This window comes from Leptopilina boulardi, unplaced genomic scaffold (assembly GCF_019393585.1).
Source record: "Leptopilina boulardi isolate dan_hultmark-lab unplaced genomic scaffold, ZJU_Lbou_2.1 LbouV2_150, whole genome shotgun sequence".
Lineage (NCBI taxonomy): Eukaryota > Metazoa > Arthropoda > Insecta > Hymenoptera > Figitidae > Leptopilina > Leptopilina boulardi.
Genome location: NW_026137697.1, coordinates 1,887,647 through 1,910,257, shown reverse-complemented (window position 1 = coordinate 1,910,257; position 22,611 = coordinate 1,887,647). Strand labels below are relative to the sequence as shown.

The following is a 22,611-nucleotide window of genomic DNA, read 5'->3' as shown; positions in this document are numbered from 1 at the left end:
AATCTTTGCTAGGTATAAAAAAAATGTAAATAATAAATAAATATACATTCGATTAATATTAAACGAATGAAGAACAATTTATATAAACTTGATTACATTTTATTAAATGTTTTCAACGTAATCACAGTATAACACACATTCTAAAAATGTAGAAGTATTAAAAGTACTAAAATCGATCATTCCTTTTTTTTAAAAAAAAAAAGGTTGTAAAATACGTAAAAATATATTTTTTTAATTATACGAGGGACATTCCTCTTATCAAGTTTTTTTTTTTTAAACCAAGCAACGCCCTATAAAATTGATAATGATAGTAAAAATATCAAAATGTAAACTTAATCTCTGAATTTCAAGTTCATTCATTGATTATCATTGATGAGTCACATGGAGAATAAATTTCATTACTGATGCTGTCAATGGCATCATGTATTTTCGATGAGTAAACATATATCTAATCTTCTCCGGAAAAATATACAATATTTTTTTTTTTTTGTCATTAGTAAAATATTTTTCTTATTAAATTTTCAAAAAATTATGCGACAATTATAAATTGTTCGTCGATATTAAAAATATCGTAGAAAATACAGTTTGTCATTCATAAACGTCATTTGTTTTTAAATACTGTAATGTACTTTAAAATATTTAAAATACTATAAAATCTGGCAGATTGTGCAATAATGAGGTAGTCAATTGCATTTAAAATTAATTGAAATGTAATAATTATGCTTCTTTAGACATAGAGCATTTGTACTTGTATATCTCATTCTAAAACTATATATATATAAAATTGTATTAAAATTTTTTTTTTAAATACATTGTGCTCAAAAATTGTGTCTTCTATAATAATATAGTATTCATCAAAAAAAGAAGTAAAAATTTTATAATTAACATGTATTAAAAATTTTTAACTTCGATTAAAAATTCTAACCCCTTTTTTCTCTTTGCAAAAATACTTTTTTTTAAATATTTATTTAATTCTACTCTTTTTTCTTTAGTTATTTTATTTTTCATTAACTTTTCTTTTTTACTTTCATCTTGTTTTTCTTTTATTAAAATTTTCTTAATATAAAGAAAAAATGAATCTTCTTGTTAATAAAAGAAGAGCAAGTTATTCACGAAGAGTAAAAATAAAACTTGAACCGGTTTTCGAAAATAATTTGAAATTCCCTTGAACTCGGTCGATTCAACCTTGACCGAAATAATATATCAGAGTTGCTTGTATCTTTTTTTTCTGTTAATCTTATTTAAATGTTAGATATTGTAGCACCGACCTAGAACCATTGCAATGAGAGCCATGCGAACGTAGACACCAAACTCAGCTTGCCGGAAATAAGCAGCTCTTGGATCCGTATCGAAGTCAGGACTTATTTCAAAAACTCGAGGAAGAGGATGCATGACCACCATTTTCCTCTTTGCTCGCGTCATCAACTCTGGTGTCACCACAAATTGACCGCACGACTAAAAATGTGATTTTGAATTATGATACATTCTTTAAAAAATTAATTTTTGTAAATAATATAAATATTTAAAAAAAAAAACCTTATTGTACTCTTCTTCGCTAGAGAAACGTTCTTTTTGTATTCGCGTCATGTAAAGAATATCCGTGTCAACAATAGCGTCTTCAAGTTTGTCTATTTTTTTCTGATGTATACCACGTTCAGCCACGTAAGACATTACGTGTTCCGGCATGCACAAATTTTCCGGACTAACGTATCTCAATTGTACATTGTACAACGTTAAAAGTCTATAAAGTAAAAATTAAATTTTTAATTCAATGAGTTATTAAAAAATAAGAAAAAAATTTTAAGTTGGAAGTAAAAACTAACCGGGCGAGAGAATGGACAGTTCGTCCGTGTTTAAGATCTCCAACCATTGTAATTGTTAATCCATTGACGGTACCAATTTCCTCTCGAATCGTGTAGATATCAAGGAGTGCCTGCGTTGGATGCTCTCCAACTCCATCACCGGCATTAATTAAAGGTTTTCTGCACGATTGTGTTGCTCTCTAAAAAGAAAAGAAGAAAATTGTTAACAATTTTAAATTTTCGAAATAAAGGAAGATTTCTCAATTTGACTTACAGAAACTGCACCAGGTTCTGGATGTCTGAGAACAACAATATCAGCGTATCCTGCCATCACTGCCACAGAGTCTATAAAAGAAAATTTTTTTTTTCATATCTTTGCGAATATCTCTCGATGTATTGAATTTTAAATCATTTAAAATTCTTACCTTCTAAAGTTTCGCCTTTCTTAACTGAAGATGTTGATCCGTCCATGTTAATGACAGTTCCTCCAAGACGAAGCATTGCAGCAGCAAAACTGCAAGATGTTCTTGTACTCACTTCGTAGAAAATTGAAGCCATTACTTTCCCCTATGAAAAGAAAGGAAATTTATTTATAAATATAGATAAATAAATAACTTTTTGATTTCTTCATATATTTATTTAATAATTTGTTATTCTCACCTTCATAACATGATCCAATGGTCGTTCTTTTTTCACATATTGTTTAAATGTATCAGCGAGACTAAAGATTTCTCTCAATTGTTGTTTATGAAACATATCGACAGAAATAATGTGATGATTAAAAAGTCCATGACTTCCATGAGATCCAACTGGATGTATAAAATTTGATCCACTATTTGTTCTGAATCTCATACCAGTACTGAAAGGAACTGGAGAAATGATTCGTTGTCCTGTATTTTTTGAATGATCACGTATATCTCCTTGCATAAAGTGAACATTCGACTTTTGGGAAATTGGTTTTAAAAGATTCAGAGGTGATTCTTAAAAAAAAAAAAATATTTCAAAAACATTAAAGTCCAATAAATAATCAACAAAATGTTTAAAAGAATTTTCAAAATAAATGCATACCTGATTGTTCATCTTCGGAAAATTCTATCGGTTTACCAAGTTTTTCGATATTTGGTGAAATAATCATATCGAGAGCAGAATTAGGACGACTAAAATTAACGTCAACATTTGTTTGAGAATTGAGTAGTTGATGTTTTAATTTCAATTGAGTTTCCCGGATGTCTTGTCCAAAACCAGGATTTGCGAGCACTTGTCCTTCTACATATGCCACCTCTCCACGAATCACAACCCTGTGAACCATTCCTCGAACTTTCATTCCAGCAAACGGTGTCCATTTCGACTTGGTGTATGGCATCGCCTCGGGAATAATCCATTCCTCATCTAGATCCACTTCAATGTACGTGTTCGGTTGATCAGGTAGATTGAATATTTTTTTCGGATTTAAATAAAACTTTTCGACAAGATCCTGAAAATGAATGATAATATTTTTACATATTCAATTTTAAAATAAAATATTTAAAAAATAGATATTTCAATTAATCGAATTTAGAAATAGATAATTAATTTTTAATATTTTTTATATTAAAGTGATAAATTTAATAAAAAAAAATATATTTTAATAATAAACTCTTAAATGATCCATTGTAAAAGTAATATGAAAATTGAAAAAAATAGTACAATTTGCATTGCTTGTCCGTAAATACAAGGAAATTCTAAGAACGCATACTTTTTTTTTATTTTTAAGAAGGCCAAACAAGAATTTTGAATCACGAGGTATAACAAAGTAAATATTAAGAAATAAAAGTAAAAATTTTGTACAGGCTTTTACACTTTGATCGCGAGTGTAGTTATTATTGAGAAAATCAATTTAAGTTGCAAGATTACTTATCGATAAAGATAAGAGAACATTTGTCTGTTTAGGGGAAAAAATTAATTAGCCTTAAAAATTTCAAGGATTGTCTAATTAGTCGATTAAATTAAAAAATTACCTCCATTTTCAATTTTCCATCATGCACTGCAGTCAATAATAAGGGGAGAATTGTTTCCAGTCCTGGATATCCAGGTGGTGCCTTCTCACTCGTTTTTTCCTCAACAGTGTGAGGCGCTTTAAAAAAAATAAAAATGATCATTTTCTCTATTTAAAAAAATAATATTTTAATTTTTTCTTAAAATAATATCTAATAATTTTCAAATTTAAAATTACTTAAATAATTTCTTTGAAGATAGCAAATATTTTATAAATCATTTCTTACCATGATCGGTTGCAAAGCAGTCGATAAAATTCATATTGTCCCAAAGAGCTTGAACATCTTCTCGCGTTCCTAACATTGGACAAACTCGTCCTTTAAAGTGACCGATTTTATCCAAATCATCTTGACAGAGGAATAAATGTTGAGGACACACCTCGCATGTAACTGGAAGTCCCTGAAATAATTATACAATTTTATTATTAAAAATCAAGTAATTTTTATATTAAATTCAAGTAAATTATTGAAATCTCAAAAAGGGGAGAAAAATTTACCTTTTCCTTAGCAGCACGTATAATTTGAATTTCTTCTTTTCGAGCAACATGACAAATGTGAACGGGTCTTCCATTGAGACTGCACAATAAAACAACTGTTGCTACAATTTGTTTTTCAGCATGAACGCAGAGTGGATATTTTTTTGGCCAATTTTCAAAGTGCTGAAAACCAAAATAATCAAATGATTCAATCAAATAGTTTAAGTCTTATATAAATATATATATTTTTTTCTACTTCTAATAATCAATCAACACGATTTTATCGTTATCTAAATCTGGTGTACTATGAATTTTCCGAGGAATACTCAAAGGGGATTAAAAGTTGCGGATATAAAGAATTTTTCTCTTACAAACCTTAATCCAGACGCTGAGGTCACTCAATTTCAATGTTGTGAACGTTTCATTCAGATACATTTTCAATGCTGCTGCCATTGGAGCTATTTCTGCACTTATATTATAATTTTCAGATGATGCTCCAAGGAAAATACCATAATCACATCTTGCACCTGCTGCTGCTCTCTTAAAAGAAAAACGATCAATTAAATTTAAAATTAAGGTTCTGGAAAAACTTAATAATTAATACTTGTGAAATCTTACTTCTTTAGCTAAATTGAAGCTTTGTCGATCAACAATTGCTGGATTTGTATTAGGCATAGCCAATATCATAGTAATTCCACCAGCGAGTGCAGCCGCGGTACATGATGCAAAATCTTCCTTATGAGTTGCACCAGGATCTCGAGCATGAACGTGCACATCAATAAATCCAGGAAGTTTCGTCATTGCTCTTGATGTCATGCAATCTGTGTGTGTCTTCATTTTTGGCGCCTGACCATGTAGCATTCTTAATGCCTAAATAAATCACAATCGTTAAACAAAATAGAATATTATAAATGAATTAAAATTTAAAGAATTCAATCATCATTTATCAAAAATTAATTATTTTAATTACGAAAAAATATATTTTTTAAAATTGTAAATATTTTAGAATTATATCATCGAAATGAAATTGATAATAAGTAATAGATATATCTTATCTCTTCCTAGTGTTCGTGAAAATCGTGTAATAACTTACTTCTACAAGAAGCTTGGCACATTTCACGTCTGTTACCAAAGGGACAGAATAATCAACAGCAAATCTTCTCGTTCGATAGCCATGGGTTAAAAAATTAGAAACTCTTCTTGTATCTCCATTTCGCATTGGAAGATTAATTACCAGATCGAATAATTCTTTAGCGAGAAAATCAGCTAAATGACAAAGTTCCGAAGGACTTGAATCCTCATCCACGGTGATGTTCTCGAATGTCCACTGAACTGGTTCTACCTGAAAACATAAATTTCCAATCATTCAAATATCAAATTACGTAAATTAAAGAACTAAATTTTATTTATTTTTAATCAATTACTTCAATTTTCATGGAATTAATTTATTTTTGTGTATCAGTTATCATAAAATCAATCTTTTTAAAAACAAATGAAAAATGTTGAATTTTTTTTTTGTTATAAAATTAATAATAAAATATAAGATATAATAATATTAATAATAAGAGATCTATTTTAATTTACTATTATTTTCACTGCCTCTTGAAATCATGAGTCTATTATCATAAAAATATATATAAATTACTTATTCGTCATCATATATTATCGGCAACCGATATGAGTAGCCAATTAAAATCATCCTTTTCTACCTGATAAAGAGATAGGATATTTATCGTGACAAACGTTTAAGAAATTATATTAAATTCTCTAACAGTCGAGTGATGATCGTTGATTCAATATGTGTGAGTTGAGGATTATAATATTAAGCGTCGTCTTTAGTGTGGATCGTGTGTTAAAATTTTGATTTTGAAAATTTTCGAATGAAAGCTCCTCAAGGAGCACAAGTGTTTTAAAGGTGATGCCTGGGCATCTTAATAAACTTTTTAACACCACGATGGGTAATATGAAGTCCACGAAAAAAAATTCGGCAACCAATCAAATGCCAAAAAAAAGTTCAAAATCGGATATACGAACAAATAACGGCTCTGATAATAGGGATCTTCCAATTGAAGATCCCGAAATCAGCAAACTGAAGAAAAATATTAAAAATAATCCAGAAGTCTTTATTCTCAATAATCTGATGATGTGCGTCGATTTTTTTCAGAACTATGAAGAGTAAGTTCTAAAAAATAAATATAGAATGTAAATATTTAACTTCAATTTAATCAATAAAGAGTGAATTACCGAAAATTGTCAAGAAAAAAAAAAGATCGGATATTACATAAAATAGACAATGTTGAATTAATAATAGTAGCTATCTTTAGAATTCCTCAAACATATCGTCATCGGCGTTTCACACCGATTAGAATTAAATTAATATGATTAGATTTAATTTAATTAATTCAAATTCAAATCTGAATAGAAAAATCTAAACTGAGAAAAATTTGTAAAAAATGATATTTTAATTTTCCTTAATTTTATAAATTCTAATTGTTAATTTTCAATTATTATTGATGTTAAAGTTTTTTTTTTTAAATTTATATCTTATCCAATCAACTTCACATTTGAGAGCTTCATTTTTGGATTAAATGATATCTTTTTTGCGACAGTTTTACGACCGAATTGATATTGGATTATTTTTAGTGGATTTTGGTTGAGTAAGCTAGAAGTAAATTTTACTGATATCAATAAATAAATAAACAAATAAATAAATATATATAGGAATAATTAATTTTAATAAAATTTAATTTGGATAAAATGATGGATTTTTTTTTATTAATTCGAAATAAATTAATTTCTATTTATGAAATGAAGAATTAAATTATTTTTTCAAAATTAATTATCAAAATAATTTTTTTCTCATATTTCCTTTTTTCAAAAATTCAATTAATTCTTAATGAAAATGTATTTTTTTCTGATTATTATTATAATGTTTCATAATAATAATGTAACATTTCTTGGGACTAAAACCATAATTTTTTAATTAAAGGAATAAATTATTTCTGTGCGGGAAGCCTTAAAACAAAACAAAAAAAAAAGAAAAAAAACATATTTGATCCTGCGTTAAATCTATTTGTGACAGAGAATATTTTTAAATCTTGATTGATATCAGCTTTTCTGTGGAACACATTTTGCTGAAAAACCTTTTAAAGTCCCCCCGTAAAAAGATAAACCGTGATTAATCAATTACTGATAAACGTTTGTTAGCAATGTGAATTCAATTTTTATGATTCTCTAAATTAATGGCAAAAATTTTGATTTGAATGTAATAAATTACAATTTTTATGTGATTAAAACTAAAAAAATTTTAAACAGTCAAATTGTAAGTAATTTTAAAAAATTAGTTTTTTTACCTCTAAAAATAGATTCTAATTACAATTACAGAGAAATTTTGGAAATGAGAAAAACTCTAGTATCGCCAAATGAAACAGCTTTAAATAAACGAATACTGCCGCAAAAACGAGTTTTACTACCTGACATTCTGCAAGAGAAAATCGTTAAAAATGTCACATTTATATCTAGACGAGAAACTGTCGATCCAACAATAGAACCTCTTCAACCCGTTCGTATGTTTGTTGTTTATGAGAATATTGAAGTCTCTGATCAACATGACTCATCTCATTACAGTCCAATGAACGATATAATTACCTATAATATGCGTCTAAAACCTAGCAAACACAAAGGTAAACAATTTTATAATATTTAAAAAATAAATAAATAAATATTTGAAATTATTAATAATTAATTTATCAATTTAGGTTACGTGCACCTTGAACGAATAGGAGTTACTCCATCAAAAAGAAAATCAACCGTGGAAGAAGTAGATTTATCTTCAATAGCAGAAAATGGAGATGAATGTTACAGTGACAGTGAAACATTTTATTCAACGTCAAAAAATTTAAATTCCCATATGAGTAGAAATTTGTCAAAAAATTTCTATCAACAAATTCAATTGAAAACAACAAAATCCACGCCAAATTTAATTGATGAGTCAGATGAAGTTTTTGAGAGGGTTCCAAATAAAACTGAACTTGAAAAATTTCATGACAATGAAGAAGATACCGATTATGGTTTTGTAGATGATTCTGGATCATCTCAGGATCAAAGAAGAATCAATAGAGAACCAAGAAGACAAAGACGTGGTTTTAATAGAAATTCACAATATCCACCAATTAAAACACGATCAGTTAGCGCGAGTCCAGCAAGTAGTACAAGTTCTGGTTATAAATCTGGTAATTACGATACCGATAGTGAATATTATTGCAGTGGTTTTAATAAATCAAAACTTCCATTGGATGCTGCTGAAATACCGGATTCGTGTTTTTCCCCAGTGACAAAAACAGTGGAAGGAAGAATTTATGATCCATTGGAGAATAAAATGAAGCGTACAATAAGTAGCAAAGAACGTCAAGTGCAAGTCGAACGAAATCGACAGAATTACGATGTATGGTATTTAAATAGTACAAAATTTCGTAAACGTTTTTATAATGTCTTCATTGAGAGTCTTGCTCCTTTACTTGGCTTAGAAGAAGTAATTAGATTTCGTCGGCCACTTTTTTTTGGATCAATTGTCTATTGTGATAAAGTTGAAATCAGTCCAGCAATCAAGTGTAATATTAGTGAATCATATGAAATTATTCCCTGTATTTGGACTCAATGGCCAGAGTGCGCTAACGATTGGTTAGAACGAGCAAGACATTCATGGCCAAATTATGAAATGATTCACCATATTAGAAAATTTGGTTGTTACATTATTCCCCAGGAGTTTCGCAGCAAGGACGATCAGTTAAGTTCAAAGACTGAATGGCAACTTGCATTCCCGGCTGCCGAGAGATATTTGGAGACTTGCATGAGTCATGCACAGATGAGAGTTTACATTATTGCTCTAATGTTGCACAAGACATTCATTAGAGCCGTTGAATCTGCGCCTGATCGTCTCAATGCTCATCAAATTCGAAATCAACTTTTTTGGCTGATTGAACATTCGTTGCAAGAGTGGTCGGAGAACAAGACAGGTGACTATTTCTGTTAAAAAAATATTATAAATTTCTTTTTTAAAAATAATCTGAATTTTCCACAGGCGATTATTTGTTGAAGCTTCTTCAGTGTTTGTGTAAATGTATCAATCAAGACGAGGCATTTCTCAAGGATTATTTTTTAGAAGAGAAAAATCTTTTTAAAAATTCGGAAAAAGGATCATTATTTTTTTCGCTTAAACAATTGAAAAGAATTTTGGAAAATCCCGTGATGTACGTATTACACGCGTTGGAAAATATTCGTTATGAATCTGATTTTTTTCCAAAATTAAATTATGAAGAACTCTTGAGAATATTAACAACGGAAGAATTATTGCTGATAAATCCAAATCTACAGAGGGATAGTGCCAAGCATGTAGTGCAACAAAATTTTATGGAAGACGAATACAGTGTTCGACGAGGATTTTGGGATGATGCGAAGAAAAATAAGGATCACTTTACAAATTTTCATCGACAACCTGTGACCAATAAAACGTTAATTAATCCGAGCAGAGCTCATGACGCAGTTGTTGATATCGCGGTAAGAATAAAATCAGATTTATTTGGAAAAATTTTCGTTTTTTTTTTTTAAACTTATCAATAACTGAAAAATATCTGTTTATTTATAGATACGCTGCGGAGAATTGAAAGGCATCCGATTGAGTAAACTATTGAATTTCTTTATTGAACATCTCATTAAAATGAGTGAAAAATATCATGAGCGCGGAGCTGTTCAACAAAAAACTATTTACCTTCAACACGCAATGAGTTTGTGTATATTACTCGCCGAAGATGAAATGTTCCAGGAAGATGCTCGTTCGCAAATTCGTGAAATTGTTTCTCTACAGAAACTAATCACTCGATCTCATTCACGGGACGTGCCACCGGAAACACCCAAAAGAAATGAAGAGTCACCAAGTTTCACGTCCTCTTTGAGGAGTAATAATAATAATCCTTCAACTAGCTCATCAATTTCGTCTCCAATTGCGAAAGCAAATTCACATTCTCAAGAATCATTTGAGTCAAGTAAAAAAAAGTCCGATTCCTCACTATTCTCACAATCATTGAATGCTCGATTCTCCTCATTTTCAAATCAAACTTCAACAGACGCGAGTAGTTCTCAAAGCAGTTCACCACCGATGAAGAAAAAGTCCGATCCCCCAGCTTATCTACGACCATTACAAGATTGTTCTTCAAACACTTCCTTTGATAATAATACATCGACAAAAGACGATGTTCTTGATCAAAGTAGTATTCCTGATCTAGTTTTGGAAGAAGAGAAGAAAATTAATGTTCTCAGTCAAAGCAGTATTCCAGTCTCGAAAGAAAAGAATAAAAGTGATGATCCTAGCCAAAGTAATATTCCTGATCAAGTTCATTTATCAGAAAAAAAGAAAACTAGTGTTCATCTTCAAATCTCCGAAGAAAAAAAGGAGAATGAAACTGTCAGTCTAGTTAGTAGTTCTAAAAATTCAAAAAAATTGAGTGTAAAAGATAAAATTAAAATTTATTCAAACCTAGAAGAAGTTATTTCAGAAGCAAAAAAGAGAGTTTCTGATCCAGTTTCGGAAGAAATAAATAAAAAGGAGAATGAAACTATCAGTCAAGATAGTAGTTCCATCAATTCGAAAAGATTGAGTGTAAAAGATAGAATTAAAATTTATTCAGACCCAAAAGAAGAATTTTCCGAAGCAGAAAAGAAAGTTTCACAAGAGTCTAGAGTCATTTCACTAACAGATGAAAATAATGACTCTTCTGACGATACGTACATTTAGTTAATTTTTTTTTTTTAAATATAACTTTTTTGTAAATTTGAATTGATTTTGAACTTTCATAATCTTTCAGTGTTCTTGTGATAAGGCAAATTAAAAGCCAAATAACGAATGTGTGACAAGTTTTTGTGTGTAAGAGTTTTAAAACAAGACGAATGATTTAATTTATAAATTAACTGCTAACAAAACCAATTTTGTTTTAAAACTTATTTACTCCTTTAATTTAAAAAAATCTCGAAATATTTAGTTATTTTTTCTTATTTTTAAGTTTCAATTAATTTATAAATTTTTATGCTTTTTCTGTTTATTTCATTTTTTTGAAAATTGGTTTTTTTTCAGATTGAGTTGAAAATAAATAAATTTTTGCTACTTACAGTAACACCATGTTCTGAATAAAAATCTGCAGTTCCCATGCTGGCATATAATTTGTATCCCATTTTATCAAGACTTCTAATGTTGGGCAATAATTCCATTTTGTGCTATTAAAAAATATAGAAATTTTTTTTCAATACGGAAACTTAAAAGCAGTTAAAAAGTAATTATCAACATAGTATAAAAGATTTGATTATCAATCGATAATCGAAAAAATCATACGTGTTAATTTTTTTGTTCTGAAATAGATTAAAAATTATATATATATAATTAGATACCTTAAATGCTCCGATTGATAGTAAAATGCCCCTTTGCGGAATACGAAAACCAGTACTCAACATTCCTTTTAGATAAGCTTCATATCGATTATCACCAAAACAAGCTACCTCTCCGGTTGATGCCATCTCGACGCCCAACATAACGTCGGCACCTTTAATAAAAATTGTGAAATTTTTGATAAAATTACAACGTTAAAATAATTTTTATTGATTAATTTACCAGTCAAACGGGAAAATGAGAATTGAGGCACTTTTACTCCAACTTTTCCAGATCCAGTTAAAAGACCGACAGGTTTTACAGTTTCTCCAACAATTAAACGAGTCGCTGTAGCAACAAAATCGTGATCCAGAGTCTTTGAAACAAATGGAAATGATCTTGAAACACGAACATTGCATTCGATTACTTTCAGTTCGTTATCCTGTAAAAAAAAAAGATAGAATTATAAATAAAGGTTTTTATGAAATTATATAATAAAAATATTATCAAATAGAGAATGTGATTTCAGTTTGCCTTAGCTATCAGCTGCATATTGAATGGTCCAGTGACAGACAATGAAGCTGCAACGTCTTTTGCTATAGTGCAGATTTTCGCAAGAGTTTCCTGATTAATATCCTGGGGCGGTGTTACCAAAGTCGCATCTCCAGAATGAACTCCGGCATTTTCCACATGCTCCGAAACAGCCATACAGAAAATTGTACCATCATAGGCAACAGCATCGACATCAATTTCCTTCGCTTCGAGAATAAATTTCGATATAACAACAGGATGCTCCTTGCTCACATTGCTGGCAATTTTTAAATACGACTCCAAATCATGATTTGAATGCACAACATTCATTGCTGCGCCACTTAAAACATACGATGGTCGTACTAAACACGGATAACCAACTTCTTCACAAAATTCAACAGCCGATTCGAGATTTGTCAATTCTTTCCACCTGGTAAATTAAATTAAATTAGACTTATTTAAACTAATAATAAATTGAAAGGAAAATTAAATTTGATTTCAAAGTATACCTAGGTTGAGAAATTCCGATCGAATCAAGTTTTCGAGAAAATTTGAATCTATTTTCAGCGTCATCAATCGATTCGGGAGCAGTTCCTAGAATTCGGGCCTGTTGTCTGTGCAGATCCATAGCAATATTGTTTGGAAGTTGTCCACCCATTGATAAGATGATACCTTCTGGATTTTCGTGCTCATAAATATCCATAACTGTTTCAAATGAAATTTCTTCAAAGTAGAGTCGGTCGCTCATATCGAAATCAGTACTGACTGTTTCTGGATTATAGTTCACCATAATTGTTTTCCGTCCTAGATTTCTCAATTCTCGAAGACAACTCACTGCACACCAATCGAATTCAACAGAACTTCCAATTCGATAAACTCCCGATCCTAGAATTGCCATTTTTAATTTTAAATAAAAAAATTTTTTTTAATGTAAATATACAAATTTATGGAAAAACACTCACCAATGACCATTGTATAATTTCCCGGGAATTCAATATCATGATCTTCAGCATTGTAAGTTAGGTAAAGGTAATTTGTACTCGCAGGCCATTCGGCAGCAACAGTGTCAATTTGTTTAACAAATGGTGAGATGCCAAATTCATTTCGTTGCATTCGCACCAAACGATCAGAAATTTTTGCAGCTTCAGCAATTTGTCGGTCGGAGAATCCAATTTTCTTTGCTCCAAGTAATACATTTCTGGAAAGTTTTCTCTGATCTAAACTTTCCAAAAGATTATAATATATAATGATGTTCTTCAATTTTGACAGGAACCAACGATCAATTTTTGTTAATTCATATAAACGATCGATTGAATAGCCGGCTTTTATTGCAGCAGCCAAAACATACATTCGTTTGTCCGTTGGTTTCTCCAGGTCGTCATCGTTCACGGAATTTACATAGGGATCGAAACCAGTCACATTCTCGTCGACCATTCGCAATGCTTTCTGAAATGCTTCCTCAAATTTTCGTCCTACTGCCATCACTTCGCCCACACTCTTCATGCTGCTTCCGATCTTAAAATATTTTTAAAAAAAATTAAAACATTGTATTACTTTTATAAATAAAAAAAAAAATTTGCTCACCTTGGTGCTGACCCTTTGGAATTTACTAAAATCCCATCGTGGAATTTTAACGACACAATAATCTAAACTGGGCTCAAAGCAAGCGGTAGTTTTTCCCGTTACTGAATTTTGAATTTCCGGTAGCGAAATTCCTAGAGCCAATTTAGCAGCAACGTAAGCCAATGGATAACCAGTGGCTTTACTAGCTAAAGCTGAACTTCTTGAAAGTCGCGCGTTAACTTCAATAATATAGAATTCTTCTGAAATTGGATTCAGCGCATATTGAATATTACATTCGCCAACAATACCAAAATGCCGTATAACATTAAGAGCAGTCGTTCTCAACATATTGTACTCGCGATTCGAGAGAGTTTGACTTGGTGCAACGACAATTGATTCACCAGTGTGAATACCCAGAGGATCAACATTCTCCATATTACAAACTGTAATGCAATTATCGTAGGCATCGCGAACTACTTCATATTCAACTTCCTTCCATCCTTTCAACGATTTATCAATGATCAATTGATTCGAGTGTGCGAGAGCTTGTTGAGCGAGTGTTTTCAATTCTTCTTCATTATTTGCGAATCCTGATCCCAAACCACCTAGCGAGAATGCAGCTCGTGCCATAACTGGATAACCCAATTTTTCAGCTGCCTGAAGTGCTTCATTAATTGTATAAACTGCCGCACTTGGCGCAACTTTTTCATTGATTTCACAAATTCGATCAGCAAAAATTTTTCTGTCCTCTGTTTCAATGATAGATTCAATTGGAGTTCCAAGAATTTTCACATTATATTTCTTAAATATACCGTTCTTCTCGAGCTCTACACCACAATTGAGTGCTGTCTGTCCACCGAAAGTTAAAAGAACTCCATCCGGTCGCTCTGATTTTATCACCTGAAATCAATTTTTTTTTTTATTACAATAATAATTAATTTTATGAATTATATTTTTTATTCACTTACTTGTCCCACGTATTCTGGGGTAATGGGAAGAAAATAGACTTTGTCAGCCATTCCTTTTGAGGTTTGTACAGTGGCAATATTGGGATTGATGAGAAGTGTTTGAATTTTCTCCTCGCGAAGAGCTTTAATTGCTTGCGAACCCGAGTAATCAAATTCGCCAGCTTGACCGATACTAAGACCACCGCTTCCAAGAATCAAAACTTTCTTTGGTCGAAAACGACCATAAGGAATTTCGGGATTGTAAATTAATTTCTTATGCAATCGTTCTTTGATCGTCATTATTTCTCTATTGTTGATTGTTTCGAGAAATACGTCAAATAAACATTCAAGATCTCGAGGACCGGCCGTGTGTTCTGGATGAAATTGAACAGAAAAATACGGTAATTTCGAATGAATAATACCTTCGTTACTTTTGTCATTTGTATTTGTAAACAGTGGCTCCCAATCTTTTGGCAATTGTTCCGCGTCTATTGCAAATCCATGATTTTGCGAAGTCATAAAACATCTATCCGTTCCATGATGAGTGACTGGTTGATTGTGACCACGATTACCGTAACTAACAAAACACAAAATAAAAGTAATATTTTCATGATTCAAAGTCAATAAATTAAAATAACTTACTCCATTTTATAGGAAGTTGCACCGGCAGCTAAGGAAAGAAGTTGATGACCAAGGCAAATTCCAAATATTGGTTTTGGATTTGATGATGACAAGTATTTTTTGATATTTTTAATGGTAATTTCACACATTGCGGGATTTCCTGGTCCATTGCTTATAAAAAGACCATCAAATTCTGCTTTCGTAAAATCATAATCCCATGGAACAACATCCAATCGCGCGTTTCTTTTCAAAAAGCATCGCAATTGATTGTATTTTAATCCACAATCAATTACGCATACGCGGGGAAATCCTTTTGGATTGTACGTTTTTATGTCTTTCTAAAAAATTATAGAAAATTAAAGCAATTAAAATTAATTAAACGTAATAATTAATAATAATTATGATATGATAATTACACATGAAACTTCAGCGACCAAATTTCTGGTATTTGGATCGACAATAGAAGGACATAAAGGAAATTCATTTTGTTTATGTCGAACAATTCTGCCTAGAATTGTTCCATTTTCTCGGATAATTTTTGTCAAAGCTCGAGTATCAATTCCACAAATTCCGGGAATTTTTTCTTTCTCCATCCATTCGGATAAGGTTTGAATTTGCCTCCAATGACTTGGCGTTTCACAAATTTCGTCAACCACCAGAGCAGCTGCCCAAATTCGATTTGATTCAAACCACCTGTAAATAAATATCATTTAATATTTACAATACTTTTTTATAAAATAATTACTCTATTGTAATAAACAATTAAAAATTTTTAATCCTTATATTTTATACAAAATAATTTTAAATACATTTATAAAAATTTTTTTTATCTTAAAGACAAAATAATGTGCAAGAAAGTTTTGTATTTCATATTAAGTTATGAAAATAAATAAAATATTCTTGCTTTCATAATATACATTTTGTATTAATTGCGATGACTATTTTCTCGTCTTGTATTTTGCTGCTAAAGTTGCTTTTTCATAATATTTAAGTGAAATTTAATATCCTAGTATGCGAAAATACTTAAATGAGAAAGATTAGATATCAAAAGAATATAATTCTTTATACGCGAGTAGATTATAATTTGTTTCACACATATTACGAAATATTAGAAAAAAACGTGTACTAAATATGTACATACAACAAAATAATACTTTAAAATTAATTCTACTATTCTGTAATTTAAAAATTTTCCAACTGATTCCATTAGATAATTTTAAATTGATTTGAAATAAAGTAATATGAAAAATAACTCAATCGAAATAATAAGAAATTATTATCAACTTACAGCGGTAAACCGTGTTCATCTTTTTCATTTCCTGGTATGCCATAATTTCCAATTAATGGATATGTCAGTACTAAAATTTGAGCATGATAAGATGGATCTGTTAACGATTCAGGATAACCCACCATTCCAGTCTGAAAAACTAAAACAAAAGATTTTATTTTTAAAAAAGATTCATTATTTTAATTTGAAATATTTATACATTAGTTTAATTAATTAAATATTATCTTAAGTCATTTTATATTATTAATTAAATGTTTATTTAAAATTAGAAAATGTTTTATATAAAAGTTTAAAAAAATATTTAATATCATAATTTAATAAAAAAATAGAGTAATTTCAATTATAAATAAATTAAATATTAATTCAACAAAAAAATTAAATTAATGGTTCATTGAACCCGAAATAAAGGCAAAATTTAAAAAAAATAATATTTAAAACAAAGAATCATAATAGAAAATAATGTTTTTCTAAAAACTGCTATAGAATAAAAGTTTTCCTTTAAATTTTATTTGAAAATGATCACAGATTATTGTTTAATCTCTAGTAATTTTTCCGCACGTGTGCTTTAATTAAATATTCTTTCGCTCCGAAAATATTAATCGTCATAAATTGACGTAGTAGCCGGCTAGGAAAATGGAGTCCGACCACGTGTTACCCTCAAGCATCAAATAAAATAATAACAGAATTCAATTCATACCAATTTCTCCGTCGACACATTCTTTTGCTCCAAAACATTTTCCAGGTAAAGATTTGCCATTCTCCAATATTAAATAGCAATCCTGATTGTCCATAATTGTTGTATATGTTTCAAAGATATTTTCAACTATTTCTTTACAACGAATATCGAACAGTTTTGCTAGCAGGCAAACCGGCAACTGGTGTTCTCTATTTTATTGAGCACTCATTCTTCCCTATTCACAGCTGAACTATACAGTAATGTAGCAAGAAATGATATTACGCAGGGGCTAAATTCTTTGTCTAAAAAATTGAAAAAAATATAATTAAAAAATTGAATTCTTAATGAATATTTCAATTGTAATTAAAAAAAATATTAATTAAATTTATTTTTTTTTAATCGATACTATTTAAATATATTTCAATAATATTTAAAACAATATATGAAAATTAAAATATGCACGTAAAATTATTAATTTTTAATTAAGTAATGATTCTAAAATAAAAAATGTATAATTCGAAATTGTGTTTATAAATAACACAAAAGTGATTTTTGACTTTTCATAGAAAAATTCATTTTATAAACCATTTATGGAAGCTTATATTATTGTTAAAAAAAATAAACAATCGTTAATATATAAAATAAGTTATAATAATAGCTGCAATAATGAAAACAAAAGAAAAACAAAGTTGTGCTTATTTATTTTTTTTTAGGTTATGTGTGTCCATTTACATTTCGTGAAGAAAAATTGTTATTTAAAAGTGAATTTGAAAAAGGTATTATTTTTCTACTTACCCATAATTATCAGATCACATTTAATTAATACTTTTCCATACTTTTTTGCTTTAATGTAGTAGATTTTACAAAAATTGTTTCTTATGTACGAGCACGCAACCGTTGATACAAAATGCAGAAAACTGATTCAAAAATCTTCCATTGTTGTCATGACAACTAAAAAAGGGATACATTTGTCTAATACAAATAAAAAGTTAAAAAGAATAAAAAGAAATTAATTAATCGGAGGTTTTTCTTAAAAAATATCTTAAGTAATTTTGTTAATAAATTATTTCAGATTATATAAAATAACAATTAATTAATAATAACATTTTGAATTTACCACTTTTTTAAACAGCCAATCAGATTGCATTATTCCACTAGGTGGATTCCCTCCCCTAAACCGGAAATCAACTATCAAGAAACGCGGGAAATAAGCGGAAACGAGAGCTTTTTTTTACCGGGAAAGCAGCATAATGGCGTCGCCCCAGCCATGTCGTTCAACTTCAATTTGGCTTCCTGAATTTTTATCGAAAAAGGTAATAAATCTATTAGTTTTTATATCAAATCATAATTTTTTAGTAAATTCCGTTGATAAAATTTGTGTATTATATAAAATTTTGATAAATAAGATACAATAAAAGCTAAAATTAAGCGTTGAAAAATTTTTGTGAAAAAGTTAGGTTTGAGGTTTCTTTTACATATATATCTTTTTATCTTTTTTAAATTTCTCTTTTATATATAATAAAGCTTTGTTTTTTAATATTTCTTGTGTTTTTTTAAAAGAATATTCTTACATATTCTCTTAAATAGCCAATGAAGTAACATGCTGTGCTTGAGAAGAAAAGTGACGTCATTTTTGTCCGCCATATTGGCATCACCCACACTTGCAGCCGTTGCAGCTCCGCACAGGGCGTCCTGAATTTTCATCGAAAAAGGTAATATTTTTATCAGTTTTTATATCAAATCATGATTTTTTAGTAAATTCTATTCACAAAATTTGTGTGTGTAATAAAATTTTGATAAATGAGATACAATAAAAGCTAAAATTGAACACTGAAAATTTTTGTGAAAAGTTAGGTTAGGGTGGACGAGAGTTTTTTTTTATATATTATAATTATACATGTACAAATTATATTTCCCTCGAAATATAGGAAAGAATTATAAGCTTTATTCTAATATTTCTTTTTTTTTTTTTGTTAATTTTTAATAAATTTACGAAATTTTTTTTACGCCATTAGAATCAGCCAATCAAATCTCTTTATTCCACTTTTGTCTTTTTTACGAAATATTTTCAAAATTGTTTATTATTATTTATTTATATTTATCGAAATTGTCATTTATTGTTACATAATATGAATATAATTTTCAGCTTATGTTTCAAAAAAACAATTCAATTGTGTTGAATTGTGTAAAGAGGAAAAAGACAAATCGTAAAAAAAAAAAAAATTCGCAGTGGTGTGGCCACCGAATTCATGAATATTAGTTTTAAAAAAAGGTAATATTTTTATTATTTTATAAAAATCTTGATTTCTTTATTTTGTTAAATAACTTGGAATAATTCATTCCTAAATTTAAAATTATGAAAAAATTTAGGTTAGGTTATAATTGAAAAATATTCATTGTTTAATTAAAATTTTTTTCATTTATTCTTTGGTCGAATAATTTCTGACAATTTATTCAACAAATGGTTGAAAAATAATAATATTAGGTTATGTTATATTATAATCTAATAATCTGAATAACAATTGTCGAAATATTTAACATTTACATTGCAAAATATTAATAATTTTGTATTTTTAGGACTTAAATAAATAAGTGCTACTAGAAGCTCATAGAATTTTATATTTGCAATGAAATTTTTTTTCATGCAGAAAAATTCAGTTATAAATATAATTTTATTTTAATTTAGATTTTTAACAATTAATTAACATTTTCAACTTCAAATTAAAAAACGAAATTTAATATTTAATTTAACATTAAAAACATTTCACTTTACAAATGAAGAAATCACAAGATATATTTAATAATGTACAAAATATTTAATGTTCTTTCTGTACAATTTTTTTTAGTACTTTTTTGTTAAGAATTTATTTTTTTTAGGTACATTTTCAAACATCGAAATTACAAAAAGCGGATAACAAGATAGCAAAAGGGAATCATCGTGATGGCCCTCTTCTTTGTCAAAAGTAAAGGATCGTCATCATCAAAGATGCAGAATCTTACGCTCCTTGAAGTTTGTCCCAGGAAAATGCTGCACTGCTGTCCCATCAACGTTTGACTCCACGATCGGTGAGTGCATTTTATTTTTTGACAACATAGTGACATCACTGGTATAAAATACTAAATTATCATTCATGTTAAATTGTAATTTAGAAAATTAATTATTTAATATCAATATTAAATAAAATAATTAAAATTTATGAGAAAGAACAAGATTGTTAATTAATATTTTGATTTTTACATTTATTATTTTTGAAATTAGTAATTATACCAGTGTTAATTAAATTTCAAAATTTATCTTATTACAATGTTTTATATTTTTTATATTTTTAAATGTCTATTTTTCACATTTTAAAATTAATTTTTCCTTTTATTTGAATTCTTTTTATTATAATTGAAAAAGAAATTTAAATATTTTTATTTTCTTTCACTTTTGCTAACATTTCTTTTTTGTTAAATATTAAATTACCATTTGTACTTGAATTAAGTTTAATTTCATAATTAATATCACTTTAAAAAAAATTATTTACTAAATTGTTTTAGTTTCTTTCAGATCTTCTGTGTTGAATATATAGTAAATGTTTTGTTAGGTAGGGAATTTAGAATTTTTGAGATTTAGGCTATCTTTTTTAATATATTCTTATTAGGCAGGGAATTAGTAATTTTGTTGTTGCGTTCTGACAAAAACGAATAAAAATCAACGTTTACTGGTAACTACATAAATTATATTTTTCATATATTTTTGCATGCTTTTTTTACAAATTTTACACGTCACTATGTTGTTTTTTATTATTTTCTTTTGCATGGTTTATGAGTTGAATTAATTATCTTCCATTTTTGATAATTAGTACAGTTCATTTAAAAATATTTGAATTTAAAAAAAAATGATCTTTTCTTTCCGGTTATGAATAATATTAAATTTAAATGTAATTCAAATTTTAAATTTGAATTTTTGCATCTTTAAGTGAAATTTACAATTAAATGTTTGATTGAAAAAAACTTATCTGAAAAAATTTCACTTTCAAATTCAAGATAAATTTTCAATTTAAATTTTTATTGGCAAGAATTTTTGCCCTTATAAAATAATATACTTATTCATTTGATTATTCATGATTTATCAATATAATAAAATATTGATAAAAAAAAGAATTCCATATCGTCGAAAAGACGTATGATTAAATTTTTTTTTCAATTTTGTAAATTTTTATCATCTCTTTTCAAAATGTGTATATATATATGGAGGTTTTGCATTCACTCTTGACACTTTATCAAGTTGAAGGGTGACGAATATCGACAGCAGGTCCCTTTTTCTTTGATAGGAAGGAAAATCAATCGGTTATTTGAGAGGAGTTGCGTCACAAATTCTTAACTTTCTAAAAATAATATCTTCGCAACGAAAAATTTGATCCTTGATGTTATTTTTAAATCTATTCCTGTGCGTCAAATTTTTTTTTTCTCCTAGTATATATCTTTTTACAGTCTCAAAATGGCAAATATACGTTCAATTATATCTGACGTTTCGTAGTCCCGAAAGACATGATATCGAAATGCGAAACCGATCGTTCGACGTCATGATACATGCGATATGTTCTGTAAATTGCAAGTTCCTTGGCTCGGAAAAATGATGGATGAGAATTGTGTTATTTTTTTCACTTCTTTCCAGTATTTTTGTTTGCTATTTCTAAACGATTTCAAAATTTAACTGTTTTAATTAAAAATTGCTCCTTTTTTTTTATATTGGAAAATTTTATCCACTTATCAAAAAGATAAATTTCTTCATTTACATTAATTGAATATTAAGTAAAAAGTTTAACTTATTATTTCAAATAACATTTTTATTTCATCAAATTTTTTTGGTTTATAATATGAAAAGGGACACGAATATAGGCAACCAATTATACACTGACGTAAGGACATTACTTGTGTGCAAGTCGGGTGGTTTATTCTTCGATAAGTTTCTGAGAGAAATAATATTCTATTTTATATTTTGTATTTTTGTACCTTTTCTGGTTTATTAATTTTTCAATGAAGTTGAAAATTTTTGAATTTTCTCGAGCAATATTGAATATATAGTCATTGCTTTTTGAATGTAATTCCTTTATGAAATTTTGTGATGACCACGACCTTTAAGCCAGATTTTGTGGAAAATGAGCGTGGGATGTGCACAGAATGACCTTACTCCCATAATCTTTTTTTTTTTGACTATACCTATTGATACATTTTCTCTTTCCAAGAACTAGTATTTTTTTTTTACCCTCGGAAC

The 22,611-nt window shown here is 28.6% G+C and overlaps 2 protein-coding genes and 1 long non-coding RNA gene across 4 annotated transcripts in view; 2 read left to right on the top strand and 1 right to left on the bottom strand.

Moving 5' to 3' along the window:
• Window positions 1–77: 77 nt before the first annotated feature.
• Window positions 78–18,235, bottom strand: LOC127291675 (CAD protein). Its single transcript, XM_051320897.1, has 26 exons — window positions 18,147–18,235; window positions 17,373–17,653; window positions 16,676–16,814; window positions 15,804–16,080; window positions 15,409–15,725; window positions 14,788–15,343; window positions 13,841–14,719; window positions 13,219–13,771; window positions 12,766–13,141; window positions 12,260–12,686; window positions 11,969–12,167; window positions 11,749–11,900; window positions 11,473–11,577; window positions 5,405–5,653; window positions 4,930–5,181; window positions 4,687–4,851; window positions 4,333–4,494; window positions 4,064–4,235; window positions 3,800–3,915; window positions 2,871–3,276; window positions 2,463–2,782; window positions 2,228–2,369; window positions 2,077–2,147; window positions 1,824–2,002; window positions 1,537–1,741; window positions 78–1,455 (listed from the first exon to the last, which is right to left on the bottom strand). The coding sequence occupies exons 2-26, from the start codon at window positions 17,464–17,466 to the stop codon at window positions 1,249–1,251; spliced, it is 6,720 nt and encodes a 2,239-aa protein (XP_051176854.1). The 5' UTR covers window positions 17,467–17,653; window positions 18,147–18,235; the 3' UTR covers window positions 78–1,248.
• On the top strand, window positions 6,083–11,290 carry LOC127291676 (uncharacterized). The gene is made up of 5 exons (XM_051320898.1): window positions 6,083–6,486; window positions 7,696–7,994; window positions 8,070–9,326; window positions 9,392–9,867; window positions 9,956–11,290. Exons 1-5 carry the CDS (start codon window positions 6,230–6,232, stop codon window positions 11,099–11,101), a joined length of 3,435 nt encoding a protein of 1,144 aa, XP_051176855.1. The 5' UTR covers window positions 6,083–6,229; the 3' UTR covers window positions 11,102–11,290.
• A 361-nt stretch (window positions 18,236–18,596) lies between the features above and the next one.
• The window catches only part of LOC127291689 (uncharacterized), a 114,063-nt gene continuing 110,048 nt past the window's right edge, over window positions 18,597–22,611 (top strand). Inside the window, exons 1-4 of one of the 2 annotated variants that reach the window (XR_007844644.1) lie at window positions 18,597–18,664; window positions 18,912–19,063; window positions 19,498–19,623; window positions 20,229–20,417. This is a non-coding gene — a long non-coding RNA (uncharacterized LOC127291689). The remainder of the gene's footprint in view (window positions 18,665–18,911; window positions 19,064–19,497; window positions 19,624–20,228; window positions 20,418–22,611) is intronic. The other variant, XR_007844645.1, reaches the window with a different exon arrangement.